Genomic DNA, 27,940 nt, shown 5'->3' with positions numbered 1-27,940 from the left:
AGCATATAATTTTTAAATCTATAGAGAAATTAATCAAAATGACCTAAATTTGTGACCAAAATGTCTAACCCTAAAATTTGTGATGAAGATTATGCCTGCTGAATAGTTAAGCATGATAAACAATGATTAAGCGCCATCATAACAACTAGTTTTTCATACCTAACCTTTTTATTGACAAAAATTTTGTTATTCTTTAGTAAAATAATTTTTTTTTTTTTTACATATAAATCATATTTTATAATTTTCATCCACTGACAATTATATTTTTTGTAATTTATAATTGGTTTCTACTGAATTTTAGATAAAATGTTAAATGAAAAAAATGTGTGGGGGGATAGGATTCTTAAGATCAGATATTAAGATAAAATAGATATTATATTAGATATATCTGTATAATTCATATAAATTTGGTTAAAATTGTTTAGGCACCATTAAAAATAGAATTCTAATTAATTTCCTAAATTAATATCATTTTTAATTATTTATTATATATATAAAAGAATTTATCTTCATTTTTTAATACAAATAAAACTATGTTGTTTGAGTTCACAAGTAGGCAAGGACTGTTTTGATTTAAGGCTCAACCAAGCACATCACAAAGGATTATTTTTTGTCCAAATTTTAGTACAAAGATAAATATATATATTTATAAAGTTTTAAAATTTTAAATATTCATTTATAATCAAATTTTTGTTGAAAATTTCAGTCAAAATTAATAATGAAATTATCATTTAAAAAAAAATTAAAATTTCATCACATAAGACCTCACAATTTTTTTTACCCAAAGTTTTTAAATTTTGAAAAGTAATTATTTTACTCTCAAATCTTTAGATTTTTTTTGCTCTCTTCAGTGATAACGACGATGATGACGACAACATCTAAAGACGAGATGAAAGGTCGACAACTATCTCTAACAGTCAAAGGAGACATTTCATTGATAGAGACATCTCTTCGACTATTAAATATGATTGTTGACTTTTCATTTTGTCTTCAAATAATCGTCGTTATTGAAGAGAAAAAAAAAACCTTAAGAATTTAAGGATGAGATGCTCATTTTTCAAAACTTGAAAATTTTGGATGAAAAAAAATTTTTTAATTAAAAATTAATAAAATTTTAATTTTTTAATAAATAATAATTTTATTTTAATTAAAAATTTTTAATCAAAATTAAGTCTTAAATGAGTATTTGTTTTTTAAAACAAAATTAGGGGGAGAAATGGTGCTTTGGCCCGTCAAAATATATCATGTAGCTAAAATCAAATAAGGAGGCGTATCATTTCTTTAAACCAGAAGAGAGGCAGGGATGGACAGCGGAAGTAGGCAACAGAGATCCCTAAACCCTAGCAATGGAAAAACAATAGAGAAGCCAAAGGTGGTGGTAATAATGGGTCCAACAGGTTCGGGAAAATCAAAGCTAGCCATTGATTTGGCTTCCCACTTTCCGGTGGAAGTCATCAACGCTGATTCCATGCAGGTCTACCAAGGCCTTGATGTTCTCACCAACAAAGTCCCACCACATGAACAAAAGGGTCAGCAATCTCTCTCTTCTCTTGGTAAATATACATATTTGTTCATTTCCCTGATATTTTTATCCAGTAGGTTATTTGCTATGATATGTTATTGTGTAGGAGTGCCACATCATCTTCTGGGTACTGTGAGTCCGAACATTGAGTTTACTGCTAAAGAGTTTCGAGATTCAGCCATTCCTGTAAGCTTATTTTGCCTTTCACCTTCGTGATTCAAACGGGTTTTTTTTTTTTTTAAATACAACTGAATATATTTACATATTTGCTGGCTACTGATTTAATTTACATGGTATTGAACGAATTTGATTCCTTACTGGGAAGTGGGAGAAGTGATACTTGTTCTTGAGACCATTGAAGATGGAGAAATTGGAAAATTGATCAACTGCTATATTATAGATTGACTTGATATAAGAAACCTGGAAAAGTAATACACCAAGAAACTTGAAGTTAACATATTTTTGGTGTCTTTATCAAATTGTATTAACTGAAAATGATGTTCATGGTCCGCAATTTTTTCCTTATCATTTGGCTTGGTTTAGTTGAAGAAGTTCATTCCACATAATTGACTGTATTGATTGATTATACATTTTTGTTGGTTTAGTTTTTGAATGTGTGATGTGAAAGGTTGTGACTTTACATTCTTGGTGATGCTGTGTTTTTTTTTACATATAGATATTTGAAATAATTGAAAACTTGGATTTTCAGCTCATCACTGACATACTATCTCGCAACCAAATACCTGTCATTGTTGGAGGTACAAATTATTATATCCAGGTATGAAACTTTTACATTCTATTGATCTGTGTAATATCTGCTGGATTCATATTCTTGGATAAGTCTTCTCTGTTATGTCAAAATTGTTTTCACCATTCATTAAACTTCTAAAGGATGACCAGTGCTTCAGCAACTGTTGAACACTCTATAATAATTTACCTCGTTTTGGGTGTATATTTCCCTTGTGCCTGCTGTATTTTTTGCTTTGTGCTCATTTTGTATATTGTCAATGTTGTCTCTAGGCATGGCATCTATATGTAAAATTCTGTATCTTCTATAATGCAATCTCTGTTTTTATTTATCCCTTTGGTAGCTTGAAGGATTTGTCTCCTACTTTTTCTCTTGAAGAATTTAGTTATTGCTTTCTTAATTTGATCTCCATGTTCAGGCTCTTGTGAGTCCATTCCTTCTAGATGATTCAACAGAAGATGTGGATGAAAGCTGTTATACTGGCCTTTCAGGTATGGAGCAACTCATTTACTTCATACGTCTAGATGCAATTGGAATGTAATGTTTATCCTCCCTATGTCACAGGAGATGAGCAGGCAGACCTTGAGTTCGACTCTGGAAGAGACGATTCCAATTACAGATACGAGGATCTCCAAGACCTTGATCCTGTTGCTGCAAACAGAATTCATCCAAATAACCAGAGAAAAGTAGGGTTTCATGGAATTCTTTAGGACGTAGAATATATATAAACCGTGCTTATGTTATCTGCACTTCTTGTTTTGCTCCTGAGATTTTTTTGGTTTCTAATTTTATGATGATGTGACAAGCTATTTCACTATGATTTGTATACTTTTCTGTCCCCTTGCATTTTTGACTGATGTTTTTTGAAGAAATGAATTAATTTTAATGGAGGAAAACTGGGAAGTACAATAATCTATCACTCATTGTTCTGCCTCTACCAACTAGTGTTTTGCAAAAGCTGCAACTGATCTTATTGGCAGTAAATTTATTATCAACCATCTTTCAGTTTATATTATATTTCTTTATGTATATGTATACATTTATGTATGTGATTGCATATATGCATTTCCATACTTGGAGGCATGCCCACATATGCTAGTTCTAAATTCAATGAATATGTGGAATTAATAAATGTATATGGGAATATGATCTACACCTAATATGCATTCTTAACTAACAAGGAAAGTAGTTCCTCTGAATGTTTAATTATCTTAAATATAATCATACTGATTATATTAGTTATTTATATAATTTATAGTTGTTAAACATTGAACTCATTATTGTTGTTTTGATGGAATTGACATCAAATATTTTTACCTGGAGGTAAGGGAGTTGCTGAATGCATTTCTGTAATTTTTAGTTGTCTTTTGAATTTCCTGTATGCATTTGCTGGAAAAGGGGACCCTTTAACGCTCTAAAGTGTTTTTCAATGAAAGACAATTCTGGATTCTGATGATCCAACATTGCTGTCGGGGTCTGAGTTTCTTAGTTTTGTTTTGTTTGTGGTTCTTAATATGTGTCATGTGTGAAATCTTTATTAGCTACTTTAAAGTTCTGAAGCTTTTCTCTGTCACAAGATTGAAATTCTTATTTATTTTCTTCCCTTTCATACTAATGTGGAGATTCAGAGAAACTTTTTACTAATTAATCTATGTACTGATATCCTGAAACTTCTGTAGCAGAAGTATATTTAAAGATGATATATTTGGATTTTATTGATATTTTGCAGATTAATCAATACATCAGTTTGTATGCTCGCTCTGGTGTTCTCCCTAGTAAACTTTTTCAAGGAAAGGCTGCAGAGGTTGGTTGTCCTTTTTCGTCCCTGTCTATGTTATTATGTTTTTGTCACTATAAATTTGTACCATTATTTTAGATGTTATTATGAAACTGTTACAAAATGGCTGGGAATACAAATATAATGTTTAGTAGCAATCTTCTTTTAATGGCCTATAATTAGAACTTATTTTATGTGTGGTGTCATTTTTATTTAGTAATTTTTCTGTTTCACTTGATAGCTATGCCTTTCACGTTTATAGAAAGTTATTCTATCACTTTTATTTTCTCAATTCTTTCTCTATTGCTTTCTTTTATCTGTCTTTTTGTTGTTTCGCATTTTCTTTATTGGATGCTTATATGTATTCATGCTCAGTAATGTTTGAAGCACAATTTATTTAGCTAGAAGTTGCTGCAATGTCTCCTGAATCCCTTAACTGATCTGAATGTGCATACTTTTTCCAGTTTTAATTTGAAAGTGAACCTTGAAGTAGCATTTTGTGACTGCCATGATTCTTTTTTGACAAAGAGAGATGATATGACTTATATGCTTGTATTTTTGAAATTGCATGTGCCAGGGCAGAACTGGGGTCGAGTAGATAAGTCTAGATTCAATTGCTGCTTTATTTGTGTTGATGCTGCTACCCCTGTGCTGGACAGATATGTAGAACAAAGAGTAGATTGCATGATAGATGCTGGATTGCTAGATGAGGTGTATGACATTTACAATGTGAATGGTGATTATACTAGAGGTTTGCGGCAGGCCATTGGTGTTCGGGAGTTTGAGGAGTTTCTGAAAATGTACCTTTCCACTATAAGGAACAATGGAGCAACTGAATCTATTGATGCATTTCTTAACCCTGTGTCAACAAATACTCATGATGAGACACTGAAAGAGCATATGAGGGCAATACTAAAATCCTCTGGTAACAATCAACTCAAAATACTGCTAGAAGGAGCCATTGACAAGGTGAAGTTAAACACTAGGAGACTTATTCGTATTCAAGTAAGTATTTACAGCTGTCTAATGGTATTTGATTTTATAGTAGATGGTGTACTCCTTTATATTTTCTCTTATATTTTGTATCAATCACAAAGAGTCCTCGATTAATCTTTGAACTATGCAATTACTTCTGAAATTCTAAAGTGAGTTTTCGGTTTCCCACCTATCCTTATAATGCAATGATGCCTTTATCTTCTCACATCAGTTTGAAAATTTTGTTCAATGTTCTGAATATTAAGGCATATGGAGATGAACATAATCATCTGGTATTTTCAAATAAGTACATATTTTTTATGATTGATCTGTTTTCTCTTTGACGGAAGATCCATGTAATATGTATTGTAACTTGCCATTTTAAGTGGTAGTTCTTGTTGACTGTAAAATCTGACAAATACAAGAATCAAGAATCCTATGGGTCTGATCAACTCCGTACTATATAAGAATGAAAGCAATATGACAACTTTTAGTAATAAAGACAATATTCCTTTTACAGAAGAGGAGGCTGAATCGGCTTCAAACATTGTATGAATGGAACATTCACTATGTTGATTCAATGGAAGCCATCTCATGTATGCCTTCTGAAACCCTTTTTTAATTCTAGTGATAACAGTTTTCTTTTTGCAGGGAAAAGATATATCTTTAAGGTAGTGGCTTACTCATTCATTTTTCTATATCCAGGTAAATCAGATGAATCATGGGCAGCAGATGTGGTTGGACCTGCTGTGAACATTATTACAACTTTCCTTAGTGATAAAGAAAGAATGGTGCCTAAGCTGGAGGATCCAAAGAGCACATCAAAGGAACCAATCCAAAGGGACTTGTGGACTCAGTACACTTGCAAGGTGTGCAACGGTTTTAGATTATACAAATTTAAATGTTTCTTTTCTTTTGGCGATGTTGGTTAATTAGATGAAGGTATTAGCTTCTAAATCGTAGTGTTTTTGTTACATCTATTGATAGGCTTGTGGAGACAAGGTACTTAGAGGGGCACATGAATGGGAACAACACCAACAGGGCCGTAGACATAGAAAAAGGATATCTCAGCTCAGGAAGTCACAGGCGTTTTGCTTGGCAGAGCAGCGGCAACCACACAGTTCTTTCAAAAGTTAGAGAGCATAATTCAGTGGCATACAAATTCAGATATAAATCTTGAAGATGCTCATGGGTAATTGGAAGACTTGGGGTGGGTTCTAGTATGAATTTAGTTTTTTTTTTCTTCTTTGAGAATTTTGAAAAATATAAAAAATGAAAACACATTCGACATTGTTGACGCATTCTACGCAACCCACTCAAAGTATCACTTATTTTGTTAGTATGGAAAAAGCTTGTTTTAAATTATGTTAATTTACAGCCTTGTTTGTAATTGTGTTAAAAATCTTAATTTAAATGAAAATAACTGGTTTAGAAGAGAGAAGTCAGAAGAGTTTGGATGTCACAGAAAAGTGTACATGATATTTTTGTTTAGAATATTAGTTGTAATTGAAGAGATGAAGCCTTGTCTTGTTGGCATTTCTTTCTTTTTCGTGGTACAAAATTGGCCATGAATGACTTTAGATATAATTATCATAAAATTTTATTTAAATATTTTTAGATTTAATTATTTTAAAATATTATTTGTTTTTTAAATTAATAAATAAAGATAAAATTATGAAAAAATTAAGAGTATTTTGATAATATTTTAATATCTATTATAAAGGTGGTAATTAGATTACTTTAAAACTGTTTTTTTTCTTTTAGACAACTGTATTTTAAATATAAAAAAATTATTATGGTTATTTTAATTCTATTATAATTATGTTTTTATTTATTAATTTTTAAAAGTAAAAATACTTTTATTTTTAATCAAATATAATATAATAATTATATTTAACAAAAAGTAAGAATATTATCGAATAATTATACCAAAAGATATTTAAATAAAATAATATTTTATTTTATTTTATTTTATTATATCAAACTAATTATAATAATTATTTATATTTATTAAATTTGATATAGTTATACAATTTTATTAAATATAGTAATAATTTATCAATAAAATTATATATATTCACTTTAGATACATAAATGTGTATATATTTATGTGTTATCATGTGATTGATTGATCAATATTTAATCATGTGATAATATATATAAGTATATATGTATATATTTGTATATTTAAAATAAATACGTATGATATTGCTCATAATTTATACGTAATACTCTTTTATCTAGCCATACAAACCCCACCTTAGAGTAAGTGGATGTTATGGCAATTTTCTAGAAGTAATCCCAATGCATACATGATGAATATTCTTGCCCAATATAACATTATGTTTTTGGATGATAATAAGATATATTGTTATGTGTATCTATTTTTTGTATATAATTTTTATATATATAGATGATATATCATCATGTGATTGAATATTATTTTATTTTTAATTTAAAATGATATAATCACATAATAATATATCAATTATCTATATAAATTATATTTAAAAAATAATACACATAATTTTATTTGTGAGATATTTAGAGTAGCTCCTATTGTATTTTGAATTAGTGTTTACAATGTAGATGATGGTACGTGCATTGGATAACACATTGGATAAAACATTAATTGAACCTGCTCATGGACAATTGCCAAGATAGTCAATCAAATTGAAAGGTTTCTGGGCCCTCAAGGACGATTATTTGGCTCATACGGTGCTCATACCAAAGGATAAACTGTATCCTTCAAAAGTAAACGATGCAATATGATTGTTGAAATAAACACAAAATGGAAACAGAAAGGAATGTCCTCTGCAATCAAGATGGTGAAAATGGAGGAAAACCTCATCATGTTATCGGAGTCATGGAAGACGAGAGAGAATGGTTAGCATCAATGGAAGCAAAACTTAATCAAAATCCTCAGTTATTAAGCAAATCAGCTGGAAAGAAGTCTTGCTGCATCTTCAGAGTCCCTCAGAGCTTGGTTGAAATCAACAAGAAGGCTTATCAACCCCATATTGTATCCATGGGACCTTATCACCATGGCAAAGAGCACCTGAAGATGATCCAAGAACACAAATGGAAATACCTTGCTGCAATGCTCAACCGCACAAGAAACCATGGAGTCGAATTCAAGGACTTGTATGCAGCCACAAAATCAATGGAGCACCAGATAAGAGAGTGTTATTCAGAGACAATTCAATTCAGGAGCGGTGAACTTATCGAAATGATGGTTCTTGATGGATGTTTTGTTATTGAGCTTTTCTCCATAGTCGGGAAGTTGGTACAAGGTGATCTTGATGATCCAATTTTTACTATGTCATGGGTTTTTCCTTTTTTCACTAGGGATTTTCTCAGGCTTGAGAATCAAATTCCTTATTTTGTTCTTGAAACTTTGTTCGAGCTTACAGTATTGGGTTCAATTAACATTGACAATCCTCCGACTGTAGCTAAACTTGCCCTGGAATTTTTCAATTATATGGTGCAAAGAGATGTTGAAGTCCTGGAGCAATACCACAATCTTTCAGCAAAACATTTGTTAGATTTATATCGTTTGAGCTTTATCCCTTCGTCCCAAGAAGAAACAAGAGACATTAGTCCCTTCCTTCATTTGATCCCATCTGCAAAAAGGCTTCATTTAGCTGGCATTGAGTTCAAGCCAAGGAAGGCTAGCAGTTTCCTGGACATTGACTTCAGAAATGGAGTCCTGGAAATTCCACCATTAACAATAGATGATTTCTCCAGCTCTGTTTTCCTCAATTGTGTTGCTTATGAACAGTGTTACTGCTACTGCACAAAGCACATCACAACTTATGCAACCTTGATGGGCTGTCTCATTAACACAGCGGGTGATGCAGGGTTTTTGAGTGATCAGAAGATCATCGAAAACTACTTCGGGACAGACGAAGAAGTGGCTCGATTCTTCAGCAATGTGGGGAAGGATGTGGCATTTGACATTCAGAGAAACTACCTGTCAGAATTATTTGAGGGAGTGAATGAGCATTACAGGAACCATTGGCAGGTTGGATGGGCAAGTTTTAAGCATACTTATTTCGACACTCGGTGGTCATTCATGTCAGCCCTGGCAGCCCTCATTCTCCTTTTACTCACTGTGGTTCAGGCTTTTTTCGCCATCTACGGTTATGTCCGTCCGGCTAAGTGATGGACCAAATTCGATTCAATCCCATATTCTATCAGAGACAAATTCGAAGATTGATACTTCCATTCTCATCTTTTTTTGTTGTATATTTTTGGTTAGAATAGTTTCTAAGGAGGTTTTTGGATTTTGTGATTGGATTATAGAAAAACCCCTCTTCTTCACTAGGAAAGGATTAAACAACTCTCGAATGAAGTTCAAGGTCAGGTTCCTTTCAGTTGAACAACTTCCTACTAGCAATGCATTATCAGACCACAACCTATATATCTTTATTATATAAAAATGTAGAGTTACTATCTGTTGCTTTTTCTCTCTATATTTATTATGTTCCTTCGAAAGAAATTCGATCATTAAAAAAATCAAATGTTTTAATTTTGAAATATTTTTAATGGGACTTAAAGTCTTACTTTTATATTTAGGGTTTTAATTCTTTTACCCTAATGTTTAAAATCTATCTCAAGCAATCCTCTGAAATCCTCCAGAGATATCCGTCTTCTAAGTTTCCTTCCTTTCATAAACCCAGTCTCTCTCACAAAAGTTACAGCTGTAGCACCCTGAACTTTCACGTTACACTTCAGAAGAAGAGACTCAGAGCGCTCCGAATGTCTACCTTCCCAAATCAGAGGGAATCAGCCGGCAACCGCCATGTGACATTTCCCAATTGGTGCCTCGGGGTGATAGTTATATCTTGTTCTACGGCTCGAAAACACAGCTTCTTTGAAACAACTTTTTTCTTAAGACGCCAAAAGAAAGTCTCAGTTCATCAACATGGGGGAGGACAAGGACGGCCTACGAGAGATAACCGCACAGAAACTCAAGCTGACTCGTTCGAGAATTACATTCCGGCGAAGAAACGGAATTCAGGTCCCGTTATAAGGAGTGTCAACAGAACATGTTCTTCCAGACCTCTACTTGAAAACAAATCAAGTTCCCAATTTGCTAGTTCTTCTTCATATTGTGTACGGGTTTCAGACAGTGAGACTAAGAATGAACTTTTCAAGATCAAAACTTTGGACTTAAGAGGAGGAGCGACTACAACCCAAGATGGAAAGGGAACGGCCGCTCAAAGGGGAAAGCGATAACCCAAACATCGCCGTCCAAGTCCAACTACGGTAGGCTGGCTACAAAGAATAATTATAAAAAGAAAGCATAGCAAAATAAAATAGGATTATAATAAATGTGCTCTTGTGGGCTTGGACACATGTTAGCTTTTAAGCCAAGGCCCAAAACAAAAGAAAATTATTGCAAGAGAGCGACTGAGCAGAGTGGAAAAAAAAAAGTGAGGCAGGCTCTAGAAGCTCAAGTGTGATGATGATCCAAGCTTCACATTCAACAGTGAGGATTGTCAATCCCTCCCTCAATTTCCCTTGTTGTTGAGAGAGTCTTAGTTAATGTCTAAAGGCTAAAGCTAATACAGAGTGAATCCCTTAAAATGCAAATTCCTAAATATCATATGGCTTTTTAATTCGGCGAGAATGTAGACAAATATTTTGAACTGACTCTACCCAAACACTATTGGACAAAACTCAAATATAATCAGCTACAAAGTTGCAGAAATTACACATGCAATTTCAAAAAGAAAACTACACTTTAGTATAAATTGATAAGACATATTACCTAATTCAAAACGTTACCTCAGCTTATTGTTTCATTTTTATTTTTTCTTCTGGTAAAGGCCTATTCAAGATTCCGAAAAGTAAGTGGTGATTGACATGTCATCCATGAAACTTATCTCCAATAATAGAAAGGCCAAAAGACTATGTCCCACCCAAGTTTAGATGCAATCTTAAAGTCACACCTATAAAGTTTGAAAAATTTAAAATTTCACTTGTTGATTAACTGGAATTAAAATTTTCTATGAGAAGCAAAGGTAAAATCGTTATTTTATTAATAATATTTAAAAAATAAAATTTATTATATTTTTTTCTCCTAAATTTTAAAAACTAATATTTGTTTAACTTTGAAAAGTCATATTTTTTCTTCAAAAACCTTAGAATTTTTTTTTTCTCTGGCCACTTTCTCTAGTGATCTGGAAAGGACGACAACGAAGAGATCTGGATCTCTTTGACAACGAAGAGATCTGGATCTCTTTGACAACGAAGAGATCTGGATCTCTTTATCAACGATCCAAATCTCTACGAAGAGATCTGGACCAGATCTCTTCGTCAACAAAGAGATCTAGTTCTTTTCCTTGACAAAAAGACCTAGGCTCTGGATGATCTCATAAGATCTCATCTTTGAAAAAGAGATCCGTTTTAGATTTGTTTATGTATGTCGATCGACGGTTTAGAGTGGAGAGGGGAGGTTGTTGACGTTAGAGATGGCGGCTGGAGAGGTGAAAAAAATTGAAGAAAAAATATGACTTTTTAAAATTAAAAAACTTTAGGTAGATGTAAAGTGGTTAGTTTTTAAAAGTTATGAGAGAAAATATAATGAATTTTATATTTTTTAATATTATTAATAAAATAATAATTTTATCTTTACTTTTAATAAAAAAATTTAACAGTAATTATGTTATGAGTGAAATTTTAAATTTTTCGAACTTTGTTAACGTGACTTTGTGTTCGTATCTAAACTTAGGTGGGAAATAGTCCTTTGGCCTGATAGAAATTTGGGAACCGTGGAGCACATGGGAAGGGCATAGAGAAAAGTCCATAAAATAAAATTTTCTTCTTCGGGATTTAAGTTCAATTAGAGCAAAAGTACTTTTATTTAAATCCCATAAGAAAAAAAGAAAGAAAAGGTATGTCATGTGATGATAATGTCTGAAATAGAATTCATTCATTCATTTCAGAAATCAAATTTCAAGAAGAAAAAAGGCTCCAAGGACCCCATTCATGTGCAAAAGCTGAGGTACGACAATAATGCTAGACAACTGAACTGTGCGGTGGAGCAAGGATAATGCTGACTGGTGGGTCTCTACCCCATGCACCTCTGTACTTTTTCATAATATTGAGTTGCAGATGCTGTCGAACAATGAATAGACTTGGGTGATTAACTGGTTATTACGTGTGACAGTAGCTAGACATATAGGACTGTGGAGGTTGACACGCAAAAATTATTACACTGAGTGTATAAATAGAGGGCTCCTGGAGGACATTATTTTCCGGGTTCATATTAAGTGTAGAAGCAATGGCGGAATTCAAGCACTTGGTCATCGTTAAGTTTAGGGAAGGTGTGGTGGTGGAGGAGATGGTAAAAGGGATGGAGAAGCTTGTTTCAGAGATTGATGCTGTCAAGTCCTTTGAATGGTGAGTCTTTCTTTTGGCTGGTTTTTTGTGCTTTTTGGGTCTCTCTTTCTTGTGCCCGGATTGTTCAAACAAGTAAATTCATTGCACCAGATAATTCAGTATTTCACTAATTATAGAGTTTGTGCAGTTCGAATCTAAGTTTCTGCCAAAGAATCTTGCAGCTCTATCATTTTTGCTAATCGTTTTTCGGTCTCTTCTAATTTTCTATTGTATTTTTTCTTTCTTATTTGATCAGGGGGCAGGATGTGGAAGGGCAAGAGATGCTTACACAAGGTTTTACTCATGTATTCGTGATGACATTCAGCAAAAAGGAAGACTACGCCACATTCGTCGCCCATCCAAGCCATGTGGAATTCTCTGGCCCCTTTTCAACAGCCATTGAGAAGATTGTGGTGCTGGATTTCCCAAGTGTGGCTGTGAAGCCATCAGCATGACACAGAAAATAAGAAGCTGCTGCAGCCTGCAAAGATTGTATTTGTATGTCTGTCTGTTTAGCATATCAACCTATGTTAATTTGCATGTATTATTATTATGGTTTGTCACTTTTTACCACTCTAAATGCAATTTCAACTGCTACTTTTAAGTTACTATTTTGCTGAAGTAGACTCAATATAAGAGGCATATTCAGTAGATTTAAGATCAGTCAGTGAGAAAAATGAAGAACAGTATAGTAGACATAATCATAGGCGATCATGTGGACTGATATTTTAGGAGGGAACGGGCTGATTCTAAGCGAAAGGCTGTGGGGACAGTTAAGATTCTACTGCAGAAGGAAATTACTATAAGCCCTTCTGAACATGCCAAATTCTGTCAGAATTAAAATGAAAAAAACATGAGAAAGAGAGAACCATTCAGTGTTTCCAGCTGCTTTCAACTTTTTCATTTAGTTGCTCAGAAGATGCTTCCAAATCCAACAGGGTTTACAAAAGAAGACTAGTCAGAAGTAACATCATTTAACAGGTAAAAAAGTAGATTCCTTGTTCTAAACTTTTTCATACAATATTTCCTGGTCCTTTCATCATCAGAAATAGACCATTTAGCATTTTCCCATCTTCTCCATTGGAAAGACAAAACAACCCAGCTGCCAAGAAGGAAATAAATTGCAGAAATTGGAGACAATGCCTGGCCTGCATACTTTTCTTTTCTTAATCACTGTCCAAATCACCGCCTCTATGACACAACATGTACCCACAAGCTTTTGTGGAAAGATTCAAATCAAAACTGTTGTGTTTTTGGGGGAGAGGATGTAGAGAACAGGGAAAATATTCTGTTGTAAATTTCTTGATATAATTTTATTCATAGGAAGAGGTTTATGGATCATACCAAACATAACAATAGCCAATGCAGATTTATTATCACAAAACTTCAGTAGCTTTTTGTTGTGCAACTCCCAAATCTGAAAGAATTTTCTTAACAAAATAGCTTGATTTCCACATCCTGCATCAGCCAAATACTCTGCTTCAACAGTAGATTAAGCTACAATCTCTTGTTTTTTTAAACTCCATGAAAACACACTTGAACCAAGTGAAAAACAGTAACCTGAATTACTCTTCATATCATCAGCTGCACCTGCCCAATCATTATCTGTGAAGGCAACTAATTTAACTTATGAATTTTGCTTGAATCAAATTCTAAAATCAGATGAACCCCTAAGGTATCTTAAAACCCTTTTTGCAACACCAAAATGAGCTTAACTTGGAGCTTGCATAAACCTTGATAACAGACTGGCTGCAAAAGTTATGGAATAGTTGCAGTTAAGTACATGAAACCGCCAACCAAGCTTCAAAACATTCTTCCATCAACTGGTTTCTTATCATCATCTTTTGAAAGTAATTTCTCATTATGAACTAATGGTACAGATGCAGGCTTGCATCTTTCCGTGGAAACTTTTTTTGAAAGCATCTTGTGCATATTTTTTTCCTTTGCCCTCCAAAAACTTTCAGTAGGAAAAGTTAGTTCATGTTACTTCCCTAACTTGCAAGGTTCACATACATGATCATAATGCTTGTATCTTTTGTGCCACAAATTAGAATCATCTACTTTACTTTTGAATTATGTGTTACGAGGTAATGAAATAATTTTGAATTAAATATAAAATAATCAGTAATACTACATATATAAACAAATTATTCAAACTTATCGATATAAATTAAAGTTTTACATAACATAATTAAATTGTCACCGTAATCTCTATAAATGATTTTATATAATCTGTATAAATGATTTTGTATAATTTATTTATATGTATCATTTTATTTTACAATAATATTCAGTGGTAATGATTATCTTAAACAATCTTGACACAGTTAATTAGATATTTGTAAAATGGAAGGTGGAGAAAGAAAATGGGCTGGCCGACAAGATTGGTTCATGGGCATGGCCCAGATGGGAAATTTTGGACATAACCAAGTGTGAATTATAATTTGACATAATTCAATTGAAACGGACACCTATGTCTGATTATAATAATAATTGAGGGATTTCAAAATGACATGATGGTTCTACCAAGATTACAAAGGTAATCTGAATTTTATTTTGAACAAGCTTATGCATATAACAACACAATTTTTAATCGAAGCCTTCAATCAAAAGATGAAAATCTTCAATTACATGTGACACTTTAAACCTGGACAAGTTGGAAAATAATTAAATTCATAGTCATAATTATATATTATTTTATCTTTAATTTAAAATCACCTAATAACATGATGACATATCATCTGTATACTCATTTATATACATATAGTTCATATCTAATTAAGCTAGGAACATGGTTGATTTCTTATTATTATTATTATTATTAGAGATGAGAAACAAACATTGATGAAACAACATAAATGATCAATCAAGGCTACTTGGAAACTTATTCTATATTTATAGTAAATTTATGACGTTTTCTAGGAAACTATAGGTAATTTCTATAAAATATATAATTTTTTCAAAATGGTTTGAAATTTAGCTTTCAAGAAAACAAACACTTGTTGCCTATGTGGTGTCATTTGTTAAGTTGTGAGTCTTTTGTGTTCATATGTATAGTATGGTATAAGTATAGATGTTCATGCTCGGTCGAGACGAGCCAAATTTGAGTTGGGGTAACCTCCCCCAACTCAAGCTTGAATCAATAGAGTTGTCAAAGAGATGTTGAGAGATTTATCCTTTTTAACAAATTTTGTTTTTTTATTTGGGTTTATTTTTAAATTTTTTTTTTACTGACAAAGATTTCTCCGATAAACTCATCATTAACTTAAACATGTCAAATTCAAGTTTAAGCTAACCTTTTAGATTAAAACTGAACTTGTCTTGACCTAAATCCACCTTTAATCGGATGTATGCATGCAAGGTGAGGATGTAAGGCCTATTTGCTTCGGTTGAATTAGAGCTTTTATTAGAAAATTTAACATAATTGGTAGTAACGGTTAGGCCCAAATTAATATGGGTGATAGTGCGGAAAATTTTCTCCGGTTGGTTAATGTCTAATCGCAATGTATGAAATAAAAACTATGAATTATTTGTGATTTAAAGTCAGTCAAAATTCTTGATTATTGGATGTGGGATTTGTCAGTCATCAACTGGGGATCCAATCATATGAGTTGGCAAACACCATTTAAGAAATTCAACTAGAAAATGGACTTTAAACAAATACATGTGATGGTAATCACAAACCCAATAAATGGTTGGTTCAATATCACAATCAAAAATGGAATACCAGAGTTGCAAATATTGATAAAAAACAATTTAATTACAAGACTTTGGAAAAGCAAGAGAAATTATGAGCTTTGAAACCAGGGAAGAATCAAGACAATGGAGATCTGCCTACTCTCTAACCCAAAAGAAAAAGAATGCAAAAAAACAAAACCAACTTTCTAGGTCTAAATACTTTAATACTTTGAGCTAGCATAAATAGTCAAGTCAAAGAAAGAACTGAAAGGCAGGCTGCATTATTTGGGTTACAATTTGAGCTCATTATAAATGCAGATTTTAGGTATGTTTCAACTAAATAGCATGGACAATTAAACTTTCTGTAATTTGGGATACTTGATTTAAATGAAACCTAAAAGACCAAGTTTCTTCTCCAGAAATAAACACCAGAAACAAAAGGTTAAGGGAAGTTGAAACATAAAGAGAAAGGATAATAAATGAGTGCAGCAATTTCTGATCACCCATCATCCATCCAATCCAACTACATGTCTCACTTTCACAAATTTTGCAACCCACCAAAACTTTCGGATTGAGCTATATCCATGTGTACTTCCAAAGTCATTTACACTGAATAGACCCAGCCAATTAATGTTATCCTTAGAAGATGCTGATAATTTCTGGTTTCCCCCACATGAGTCTACTTGTTAGAAGTAACTAGAGAATTTCTAAAGGAACCCAAAAGCAATTTTGCTGCAAATAGACATCTTAGAAGCTAGTTATTAAAATTATAAAACTCAAAGTCATTTAAATCTTACATTAAAAGTTTATACTTTCTAATATGAGATTCAATTCTCATATCTTACACTTCGAATCCTAACAAAATTTCACGAAGTTAGTTCTTAAAATAATTATTGGAGATTGGCTATGTGTTCAGGGAATATGTAATGTAGCAATCAAGTTCGGTGTTTGTTTCTGATTAGGGACCAAAAAATTAATGGAAAGACAAGGGGGACCATGGACTTGACATGGTTGATCAGGGAGGACAAAGAAAGAAGAGATATCTTTTTATACAAGATCATATCAATCATCCAACCTCAGCATTTAAGAAAACAAAATTGAGTAATCTTGTAGAACACATTAAAAGAAATCATAGTTTATACGGTCAAAATACTGATTATTGTCAGGAGATGCTCAACCTTTTTTCCCTGTTGAAACATCTGCCAGTGTCCTTTCTGAAAATCTTCATAGCCAACTGAATGTTTTAAATCTTAAATTCACATTTCTGCAGCATCTTAACAACTAAAATTTTCCACTCCAAGTTATTTCTATTCATCAAAGAATCAAGTATCTAGACCTTTCAACCAAAAAAAAAAAGTATACTCTAAAAAAATAAAAAGAAAACATCAAGAACAAGTCAGTTTTTTTAAGGGCTCTTACAGGCATAGATCAACAAAGAGAACTCAATTCTGTCTTGTTCTTTCTCCAGCAATTTCTCTTCCAACCAAAGCCGGCTATCAAATCCACTTCTTGTTCTGAACATGAACACAGCATAACCGGACGCAGGATTGAAGAACCAATCATGGACATCCCACATCAGATCAACAAGTAATCCATCAATAAAAATTGTTTGATTTCCTCTAAAATTCCATTGCAGCCTCTTTACACGAATCACCATCTTTTTATCTATACAAACAGATAAAACTGGATGCTTCAACCCTTCATTTTCTCCACTACATCTTATCACTATATCATGTGAAGTGCCACTGTCACAAAATTTAGCTTTGGTTGTATAAAGGGTATTGCCTGAACAATGTTCTTGTCTTGTAATGAGAGAGACTTTAGCAACTGGAGAGCTATTCTTCAACTTCTTGGTGACAATTTCTTCTCCCGAATTGCCTAAAATAAGGCCTATTTCTGAGTCAACCATCACCACAATATAAAACCCTTCAACAGGTTCCGGTCCAGTTTCATATTTAGCAGCTGACAGGTCCCAGAAAACTTCGATCTTTGAAGTGGTGTATTCAATCACTTTGTTGCCTTTCTTCTTCCTGAAGAAGCGTGAATTGGTGTTGAGTTTGAAAGATGCAGAAGTCTCATCTCCAAACTTTATGCTCAAACCTTGACCTGCAATGGGGCTTTTACACCAAGTTACAGTAATGAAGAGTTGGCTTGTTGTTGACAGAATGATTCTGTAAAGACAAGTGACTGCATCTTGAACAGAAGGAACAAGACTGGGGGAAAAACAAGCGTTGCTGGAGTAGCTAGAACAAGAAGAATGGGAGACATGTACTGCACTTTCACTAAAACAAGAAACCAAGTCTCTCATTGCATAAAAAACAAAACTTCAAACAATTTCTGAGAAAATTTGAAAAAACTACAACTGGGTTATACGAATGAAGAGAGAAAGAAACAGAGATCTTGAGTTGAGTAAGGAAAATTAATTAAATCATTATAGTCTTGACTTGCAATAAGAGGATATTATATGAAGAGGTTAAAGGCAGGACAAGGTGAGTATTCCTGAGAGAAATACTACAACACACAAAAAAATATGGAGAAATTACAACGAAAGTTCACTGACAAGGCCATCTGTATTTAATATGATTCTCTCTCACCTTAAAATCTGCATCTCACAGGAAAGGAAGGAATGGAAGATTGAAGGAGAAACCTCCAAGCTTTCTTTCTTTAATCTGCTAATGCCAGTTCACATACCATATTTAAATATAAAGAGAAAAATTAAATAAAAGGCATAATAAAAAAAAGTTAGAGGCGTTCTGAATACTGGCACTAATTGTGACATGATAATGGCTGCCTTTTAATTCTCTTCCTTTGGCTTTTGTGATCAGAATAATATATACTATAATATACAAGAAATTCAAAGGGAAAACTCATCAAGACTTTCTAAATTTTGATGGGTTTTATTTTATTTTATTTTTTCATATCTTCAAGGTATTAGATTCAATCAAAGTATTATTGGTTAAAAATTAAAAAAGGAAGGAGGGAGGGCAGAAAATCTGTAAAGAAATCTTTGTGAAAATAGAAATGAGTTTATTTTTATATTTTTTGGTCCCCACAATATAAATATTTAATCTTAAGACCCACCAACTGCTTCTCCCAACACAGTTATGATTAAAGCTTTGATTTGTTTCCCTTTTTTTTAATCCCTTTTATCACTCTGAATAAATTCTCAATAAAAAAACCCAAATTATAAAAAAAATAAATTAATAAATAAAAAAATAGTGTGAGTATTATAATTAGAGCTGATGTACTTGTCACACCCTTTGATACAAAATATCACGTGGTCGCAGATGGGAAGAATGAACAGTAAAAATCTCAGGGCCCATGACCTTTTGAAGATGGACCAATTAGCCCCGAGGGTCAGTGAGAGGAAGAGCATGGCTTAAATGTCTTCGATGATATTTTAAGAGGGTGTTTGATTTGGATAATATTTTATTATCAAAATAAAAAATTACCTTGAAGATAGATTACTTAGAAGATTACTGGGTATAAATTATTACTATATTTGATAAAATTTAGTAGGTATAAATAATTATTGTGTTTGGTTAAAAGTAATAAAATATTACTAGTATATTATTTTACTTAAATACCCTTAAATAGAATTATTTTTAAATATTTTTTATATTATTTCTCATATTAATTAAAAATAAATTTATTTTTATCTCAAAAAATTAATAAATAATAATATAATTATAATAAACTCAAGATTACCTAAGTAATCTTTAAATACTTAAAGTAAAGGTGGTAATCAGATTACCACTTATATTATCTGTCACGTCAGTATTAGTAATAGAATATTACTGTAATTTTTTATTACTAACAAACCAAACAAGGGAATAAAAGATAGATTACCAATGTAATCTTAAAAAACTCCAACCAAACGCCTCTTAAAAGTGATTTATTTATTTATCCCAAGACGAAACAAATCTAATTAGAGGGCAATCAACTACATCTGGGTAAAATTACTAGGAAAAATGATTAAATTATGCAAGAAACCTTATAATTGGTTATTAATAAATAGAGAGGAGTTACATGTCAACTCTAATAAATAATATAGTTGTTGCTAGCACTTGCTTAAAGACATAAGGAAAATAAAACAAAAACATTAAATATGAGTAAAGATGATAATTTTAATCTGAATTTAGAATCTTAAACCATAACGGAGAGAAAAATTTTTATAGAAACAAAAAATATCTTTATAATCGAGATGGGAATACATGTGTCCCCACCTCGCCATTATTTTTATCTTTTTATATTAATATTTTTTATTTAAAATACTAACATATTTCTCTAATTTTATATTATTAATATTTTTCAAATTTATTTATATTTTTGTTTTGTATATAAAGATGATTAATATATAATATTTATGACATTTGAAATAACAGGTTAATTTTAATTTTAGTTAATTTTATCATTTAATATATTTATGTTGTATTTAGAAAGTATAAAGAGAAGATTTTTTCTCATGGAAAAGGTAAAAGGAGGGGATGAGAAATCCTTATCTTTCCCATAACAGAGACAAAAATTAATATCTCCTCCCCACCCTTCTTCGATGTCATCCCTAAATATGATTAATGACTTTTTTATTTTTCTATAAATTTGATAACAAGAAGAAGAAAACTATTTAAGATTTACAGTCTCTACATTGTGATTAAATTTTATTTGAAGTAAAATTAATTTTAGATAAACATAAGCTTCTTATAAGATCTACTTATTTAAAATCTACTAAACTTATAAGAGTCCCATGCCATTCATGTTGTTTTTTTTCTTTTTCCTTCCTTTATTAGATTTCTTTTATTAAATTATTTTGGTGGAGATTTTTTTTTCCCTTTATTAGATTTGTTTTTATTATCTTATATTTGGTAAAGACCTTTCTTCCTTTATCTTCCTTTTTTATTCATAATTACTGGTAAGAGGCATTTAAAATTGAATCTGTTTGTTATGTCAGAAAAACACATCATCTATAAATCAAGGATTAGGAAAGTTGAGATGAAATAAAAAAAGGGTGAAAACGTGAAAGAGGTGTTATTATAAGAAGCATGAGTATTGTCATAATTAGAAATTAATGCAGCAAAATCATGAGGCAATGTGAAAATTAAGAGAGGAATAGAATCTCTTAAAAGAAAAGAGTATAATTATGTGTCTATATATAATTTAGATATATAAATAATATGTCAATATATAATTGAATGTTAATTTATCTTTAATTTAAAATTATTTAATTAAATAATAATATATAATTTATATATTTTAATTACGTAAATATGTATATATATATATATATATATATATATATATATATATATATATATATATATATATATATATATATAAAAACATGAAAAACAAACAAACCAACCAAATTATTACTTTACCTTGGGTACAAAGTCACAGTATGGAACCATGTTATTTTTGAGTTTGGATTGGACCCATCAAAGTTTGGGGCATGTGGCCCCCGTATGTTCCCAACTACATGCTTCTACTCAATTTCAAACGAGTGGTTAACATTCATTCTCTACAAGTTTGGGATTCAGACTCTGAAACGATACATATCAAAACTGCTACCCAATCCTGTGAATTTTTTTATAACATTCGTTTCATGGGAAATTTTCTCGTGAAAGAAAAGGGTTTTCAAAGTGTGAAAATACTTGGACAACAACTTTGCTTTAACAAAGCTGTCTTGTAGACATCTAGGAAGTTTCAGGGGTAAAAGGATATGCTTCATCCTTGCTTTACAATGACAACTTTTTCATTCTAGAATGCTTTCAGCTTTTAATCTTATTTCTTAACTAAACTCTAAATCTAATTTACTTTAAAAATCCAACCTAAACCACCGACCTTAATCTCAATAAAGATATATGTAAGTACCATAGCCTTGCACCTTCTGATGTCAATCATTAACTTATAATTTATTGTTGCAGCTAATCCTCCACATTTTTTTGGAATGGTCCAAGAAAAAAGTTTATTCCCCGTTTGGTTTCCAAGAAAATGGATTCCTAACTTTTTATTCCTTTTTATTTTCTATTATTATTAGATTAGTTGAAGATAAAGGTTTGTGTGTTCGAAAGGGCAACTGTCACCAGGAAACGTGAGTTCAATAATTAAAAAGAAAATGGAATCCCACCACAATGGAATTGTTACCTTTTGGCTTTACATTATTCCAAGAAATTCTCACCAGCCCAGTTGAACCTGAAGCATCTTTTATTCGCAAAAATTCACACCCATATGAAAAGGAACTCTGTCACTTACCCTGCATGTTTTCAACTTTCAAGCTTTACTGAAAACCAAGCCAAATTAATTAACTTTGGCAGAGAGGCCACTCTCTTGCAGGAGTAGCCAGCTCATGAATTGCTTTGATTCACCTGTAAGGTTATTAGTTAATGAATCCATACACTATTTTAGATTATGTTAAACATGTTACCACTTGCCAGTCAGAAAAATTTAAAAAAAAAAAAACAAAATAAACGGGATAACTCTCTCAGCCAACCAACCGTCTTTCTTTAAGCACAATGTTATATGCATCCACTTTTGAATATTTAATTAGATACCCAGATAATATATCATCATGTAATTGAGTGTTACTATATCTTTAATTAATAATCATTCAATCACATGATACCATATCATTTGAATATCAAAACTAGTGCATATAGTTTTATTGTTTCTTTAAAAAAAGCTAATATAAAATATTAGCAAGAGGAAGAAAATAATAATTATCATACAGAAAACTAGTTTATTATTAAAGTTTGAATTGAAGAGTTCAAGAGAATAAAAGAAAAGGTATAGAAATGTCCCTGTGTTTGTTTATATCTTCAAACCTCTGCTGATCTTAATGAATGTCGTCACTCGCTCCCTTCCACCATACCTAAAACATTTTTTGGACAGGTCTACAGAAACCAATAATCAAATAATCAATTCACTTGATTGCACACAAGATCTTTTATGTAAGATTGTCGGGCATGCTAAAAACATTACAAGATAATGAAGAGAATAGTTTAGGTGTGCGATCTTAATCAGTTCCATCTCAAGATTTTCAACTGAAAAAACTAGCTTTTCCTGCAATGGCAAACAATTGTATAAGATATCCAGGGAGAGCAGACTTTCACCTGTTTGGTTGTTAGGAATGCTGAGCATATTTACTAATAGAATCACAGAGATCTAGAAATTAATAAATGGATTCAGAGCTAACAATCATGGAGTTCTTAGTAAAACAACTATTTAAGTATTAAATCATTCTGGTTGTATATTAAACTGTAGCATCAACACCAAACCATTCCCAGAAACTAAGGCACATAACTGCAAAATTAAGGTTGACTTACACGCAATCAACTTTATGATCATGACAAGAAGCTAATATAAAATTATAAATAGTAGAGTCAGCCTCCAAGTTATCATATATTTATCAAAAGCACATCACCCAAACAGTACAAAAACAAGAAGTATCAATGACTAAAACACAATTTCCCACCTTCCCCTCCATAGGCTACATCAAACCCAATTGCTGTATAGATTATTTAAAAAAAAAAAAAACACGTTAATCAAATGTAACATGACATCTCATCTACCAATAGCATGTGCAATTCTAGTTTTCCAAGCCCAGATGCATAAAAAATGACATTAAAATAATACAATGACCTAAGTAACAATAAACAAATCTAACAAGTCAAAGATATTACATATAATCCAGCAACTGAAAGTATTTCTCTGTCGCTTCTAGGAAGTTGTTAAAGGTCTGTTTTCTGTTTAACAGAAATTATTCAATGGACTTGACAATATAATGTCCCTAACTATTTTTTGCATCAGATTCTTGCACCATTTCAAGCTAACGTAACAGGGTTAAAAAAAAAAAAACTACTTAGAAATATGGAACGACATACATTTTCAGATAGTCCCCATTCTTTTAAACTGTTACATTTATATGGTTCATCATAATGAAACCTAAAGCAACAACAGCAATGTTCTTGGTGAAAAAGTTGTGGAATGATGCGGTTACAAATAGCTAGTGCAATGTTAACAAAAGCTATGCCTTCAAAGCATACAAAAATTATGGCAACCTTGTTTCCAGAAAGAAAATTTGAACATTATGGATCAAAAACCATGAACTGTAAACTGCAATTAAAAGGGAAACCTTGTGCCCAACTGTGAGATACTGGCAACATGTCTTTATAAATGCAAATTTTTTGGTTGACATAAACAATCTTGAACTTTTGTCTGCCTTATTTCTAGAAGGAACGTTGCTTCAACAAATAATTTGTCATAAAACCTAATTCCAAAATGTTGTTCAATGTCTGTCCAAATCTGTTTACACTATACCCTCAATATGATTCAACAAATAGAATTCAGTTCCACTTAGTTGCCGCAAGAGGTTGACATATAGAAGAAGTGTTAGTAACTCCATGATAACAGCTGGCCAATCATTATAGAGTTTTGTATTCCTCAGATTTTCTCTTGGGAAAACATTGCATGTTCTAGAAAGGATATAACTTCAGTCAAAGAGTGTGTGCGTGCCTATGTGTGTGTGAGTGAGAGAAAAGAGTGAGATTTATGTAATTGAGACACAAAACAAATGCATAGATAACTATCTTTTATGATTATTTCAACAATTGATTTCTTTAAGAACTCTTCCCATTCCTTAAAACAAAATGAAAGATCTAGACAGAAATAAGTATCTCAATCGTAACACTGATAATAACAACATGCCTCAATTAAATCCAGAAAGCCAGTAGGCTTCTTTCATTTTTTATCATAACAGCCACCATCTTATAAAGTAAATATAGATGCATCATTTCGTAGAAGTGCAGAAACTAGGTCTTCAAACAACTTTTAAGAGCTACTTGTGGACAAACATTCTGCAATACAGAGCATCGGTGCTGCGAGGTTGGTTGTATACAATGTCTCTCTAACATCAACATGAATTCTTATATTGATGGTACAAGCACAATGAAAACATACTCTCACAGAGCTCTTTCTATCAAAGTACCACTTTATATCAAAATACCAGCACCTTGACCTACACATATTAAAAATTGCAAAACATGAACATACACTTTTCTACAAGTTTATGTCAATACATAAACTGAACTTAAAGAGAAATTCCACAAAATAGGTAGCTTGTGGATATATCTTATAGATTTCAGGTTTACCTATCATTAGTAATACAAGAACTGATAGGAACAGAAAGCACCTACAGCTAAAACAAGATTCTCCTTTCATCTTGGACAACTGATAAGCCCCTAAAAGCCCACTGAAGAGAATTATTATGACAAAAACAATAACACTTCCTCCTTCTAGTTCCAACTTGGATTAAGCCTCTATTTCAAATAGAGACAGGCCTGGATTCCATCTCTAATTTCTCAATAAGAGACAATTGGTTACAGTGTTTAAAATAGCCAAGCATTCATTCATTCAAAAGCTTGCATAATTTTTGACCTTACATTACCTTCCACCATGACAAGTAATACACAGAAATCAGTACTTCTAAAGTAATTCAAAAGTGGCAAATCACTCAAGATCCGAAGTGACTATTATAAGCTTGAGCCACTACCTGGCAAGCAACAACAGCAACAGTGGAAAAAAAAGGAAAAGAAGAGTATACACCTTACAAGTTCCAAGCAAATTAAAATTTATAATATGATGTACAAATATAGTGTTCTATGCTACTTCCACAATTACACAATTCAAATTCCAAATATGACCAAATATTACAAGCAAAATCTAGTTTTCAATTCCCTTCTTGACTAACCAAAGTTATCATAACACTGTTATGCAGGCTATCAAAATTGCAAGGCAAAAAATATGAGTTACAAAGCAAAATTCATGTAAAGACATAAAATGTATGATTTACATTTTTTTGTTGATAATCCATAAACCCCCCGACCTTGAGCTCCAGCCAAACCCTACAATAATAAGAAGTGGAAAACAATGGTCTTTGACCATGTTGGTGCCCATGAAGGGAGTCGAGTTGGGGATGTTTCAAATCTAGGATTAGTCAACATTTAATAGCCACAAATTATGAAACATAACTGTGAAACCAGGTTTACAAAATTATTTCCCAAGAAATGGTTCTAAAATATATCAAAAGGTGATGGAAATAGTTTCCAATACCAAAACTAAAATAACAGCGGATAATACTCCATGTATTTATGAACTAATATGATATAATCATCATCATCACAACCAGGGTACATCAAACCATTCATTAGTCCTGAAATCTAATCTATAAAGATACAAATGATATTATTAGAAAATTATTAAGACACAATTTTATCATCTGAGTCAAATCCATTTATCACATAGCAACTAGAACATAAGTAACCAAGATTTCCACCTCAATTAATGATGAGTAAACAAACATTGGTAAGCAATTGACATCCGAAAGCCTAAATTTCTATTTCAGAAAAGAACTAAACAGCATTATAAAATTGAAAAGAGGAAGAGTTTTAATCTTTGCAAGCACTTGCTCCTAGATGGGACTGAGGTAATTCGCAAATCTACCTGTCATTAAGCAAAGGAAAAGGAAATTAATCAGTATTATCAACTCATTTTTCCCAGTAAAAAAATATTAAATTTGTGAACTAATCAGAAAACCAGAAAAGAACACTACATATAAAGCAAATAGCCCCTCTTTTCATTTTAAGAATCCACTTGCATGACTAAATCATACATTATGTTACCAGCAATTAAACTTCAAACCAGATACAAAAAATCAAAACTTCAGCTTTAAACCGTTGAAACTTGACATGCAACTTAATTGTGTTCAATGCAACTTCAAGTCAGTTATCTATAGCTTGTAGAAATTGAATAGTGTCATACTAATTGCAAAAAGTCTTTTTATTCCATAATCATTTTATTTCCACTCCTAAGCACCTGAGTTGCATCTATCATTTGCAGAAGACGGAGAGCTACATAGATCTACCCAGTGGTTTGAACAAGAAATTATATAAAGATTAGAAGAACAATCGATGCTCCTTAATTATCATTTTCCCTTTAATTTCAATAAACACTACTGAAGTTCAGCACAAGTAGACTTCAAAGGTTTCCAATTTTTTTAAAAATGTTTATGAATATCAACATAAACCTTTCCCTACATCGTCCTCCGATTCTTCTCTATACGGTCACACAACATGCAATTAAATGAAAAAATTTCTGCCTATTTTCCAAACCAAACGGGTTAAATTATTTCAAAAGATAAATTAAGTCTAAGAACCTTGGATTGAAGCACTAGCTTCGCTAGGAAGCTTGGAGACAAGACAAGCAGCTGAAATGGCGCTGTGGATGGGAACAAGCGTGCTTAATTCTCGTCGCAACAACCTACAAGGAGAAGGCGGAGAGAAAACTCGGCTCTGCGAATGGAGATTAGAACTGGAGGGAAAGGAACCATTTGAGACCGAGACTTGAGAGAATCTTGTTCTTGGTGGTGTTGATCTCGGGAGAGTGCGCGCGAAAATTGATGTGGATCTTCCAGCAACTGTGGCTGCTGCCATTTTTGTCCAACCCTAAACCTCTGTAAAACCTCCCAATGTCCCTGCGTTTGATTGCAGTGGCCGTGTTAGACGTGACAAAACGGGCCGAACTGAAGCGACCCGAACCGTTAAAATACTACATAGCCCAAGACAGGTTGTCTATTGGACTTGATCAGGATCTTATGCTGAATTCAAATTAGCATAGTGAAATCCCTCTCCCACCATCAACTTTCAAAAACCCAAATACTTGTCTATACCAAAATTTTTGTTAAAAATCTTAGTTAGAATTAGAGATAAAACTATTATTTACTACAAAATTTTAAAAATTAAAGTTTTATCACATTTTCCTTTTTAGGTTTATAAATCTTACAATTTATCTCTTATTCTAA

At 32.1% G+C, this 27,940-nt stretch overlaps 5 protein-coding genes across 10 annotated transcripts; 3 read left to right on the top strand and 2 right to left on the bottom strand.

Annotated features, from left to right (window-relative positions):
• Positions 1-1,234: 1,234 nt before the first annotated feature.
• LOC123208554 (tRNA dimethylallyltransferase 2) lies at positions 1,235-7,737 on the top strand. 3 transcript variants are annotated; one of them, XR_006500798.1, is made up of 11 exons: positions 1,235-1,553; positions 1,629-1,708; positions 2,232-2,300; positions 2,689-2,761; positions 2,835-2,956; positions 4,000-4,074; positions 4,630-5,052; positions 5,543-5,618; positions 5,728-5,891; positions 6,010-6,232; positions 7,612-7,737. XR_006500798.1 is itself a non-coding variant. In XM_044626086.1 (10 exons), exons 1-10 carry the CDS (start codon positions 1,304-1,306, stop codon positions 6,157-6,159), a joined length of 1,482 nt encoding a protein of 493 aa, XP_044482021.1. In that variant the 5' UTR covers positions 1,235-1,303; the 3' UTR covers positions 6,160-6,567. The 3 variants fall into 3 exon arrangements, 2 of the variants coding, with proteins under 2 accessions (XP_044482021.1, XP_044482022.1); XM_044626086.1 differs by lacking the exon at positions 7,612-7,737 and having other exon boundaries at positions 6,010-6,567; XM_044626087.1 differs by lacking the exon at positions 7,612-7,737 and having other exon boundaries at positions 1,237-1,529; positions 6,010-6,567.
• LOC123208555 (UPF0481 protein At3g47200-like) lies at positions 7,734-9,479 on the top strand. Its single transcript, XM_044626088.1, has one exon. The coding sequence runs from the start codon at positions 7,814-7,816 to the stop codon at positions 9,185-9,187; it is 1,374 nt and encodes a 457-aa protein (XP_044482023.1). The 5' UTR covers positions 7,734-7,813; the 3' UTR covers positions 9,188-9,479.
• A 2,624-nt stretch (positions 9,480-12,103) lies between these two features.
• Positions 12,104-13,019, top strand: LOC123200066 (stress-response A/B barrel domain-containing protein At5g22580). Its single transcript, XM_044615172.1, has 2 exons — positions 12,104-12,432; positions 12,668-13,019. Exons 1-2 carry the CDS (start codon positions 12,314-12,316, stop codon positions 12,864-12,866), a joined length of 318 nt encoding a protein of 105 aa, XP_044471107.1. The 5' UTR covers positions 12,104-12,313; the 3' UTR covers positions 12,867-13,019.
• A 4,099-nt stretch (positions 13,020-17,118) lies between these two features.
• On the bottom strand, positions 17,119-19,495 carry LOC123205893. Its single transcript, XM_044622954.1, has one exon. The coding sequence runs from the start codon at positions 18,395-18,397 to the stop codon at positions 17,495-17,497; it is 903 nt and encodes a 300-aa protein (XP_044478889.1). The 5' UTR covers positions 18,398-19,495; the 3' UTR covers positions 17,119-17,494.
• Positions 19,496-22,763: 3,268 nt separating this feature from the next.
• On the bottom strand, positions 22,764-27,719 carry LOC123204239. 4 transcript variants are annotated; one of them, XR_006499481.1, is made up of 4 exons: positions 27,296-27,715; positions 25,934-26,583; positions 23,065-23,145; positions 22,822-22,976 (listed from the first exon to the last, which is right to left on the bottom strand). XR_006499481.1 is itself a non-coding variant. In XM_044620839.1 (2 exons), exons 1-2 carry the CDS (start codon positions 27,570-27,572, stop codon positions 22,894-22,896), a joined length of 360 nt encoding a protein of 119 aa, XP_044476774.1. In that variant the 5' UTR covers positions 27,573-27,715; the 3' UTR covers positions 22,781-22,893. The 4 variants fall into 4 exon arrangements, 1 of the variants encoding a protein (XP_044476774.1); XR_006499485.1 differs by lacking the exon at positions 25,934-26,583 and having other exon boundaries at positions 22,764-22,976; positions 27,296-27,719; XR_006499483.1 differs by lacking the exons at positions 22,822-22,976; positions 23,065-23,145 and adding an exon at positions 25,085-25,099.
• Between the last annotated feature and the right edge of the window lie 221 nt (positions 27,720-27,940).

Source organism: Mangifera indica, chromosome 2 (assembly GCF_011075055.1).
Source record: "Mangifera indica cultivar Alphonso chromosome 2, CATAS_Mindica_2.1, whole genome shotgun sequence".
NCBI classification, from domain to species: Eukaryota; Viridiplantae; Streptophyta; class Magnoliopsida; order Sapindales; family Anacardiaceae; genus Mangifera; species Mangifera indica.
Note: the sequence above shows the minus strand (reverse complement) of the source record. Positions and strands in the feature narration are given on the sequence as shown.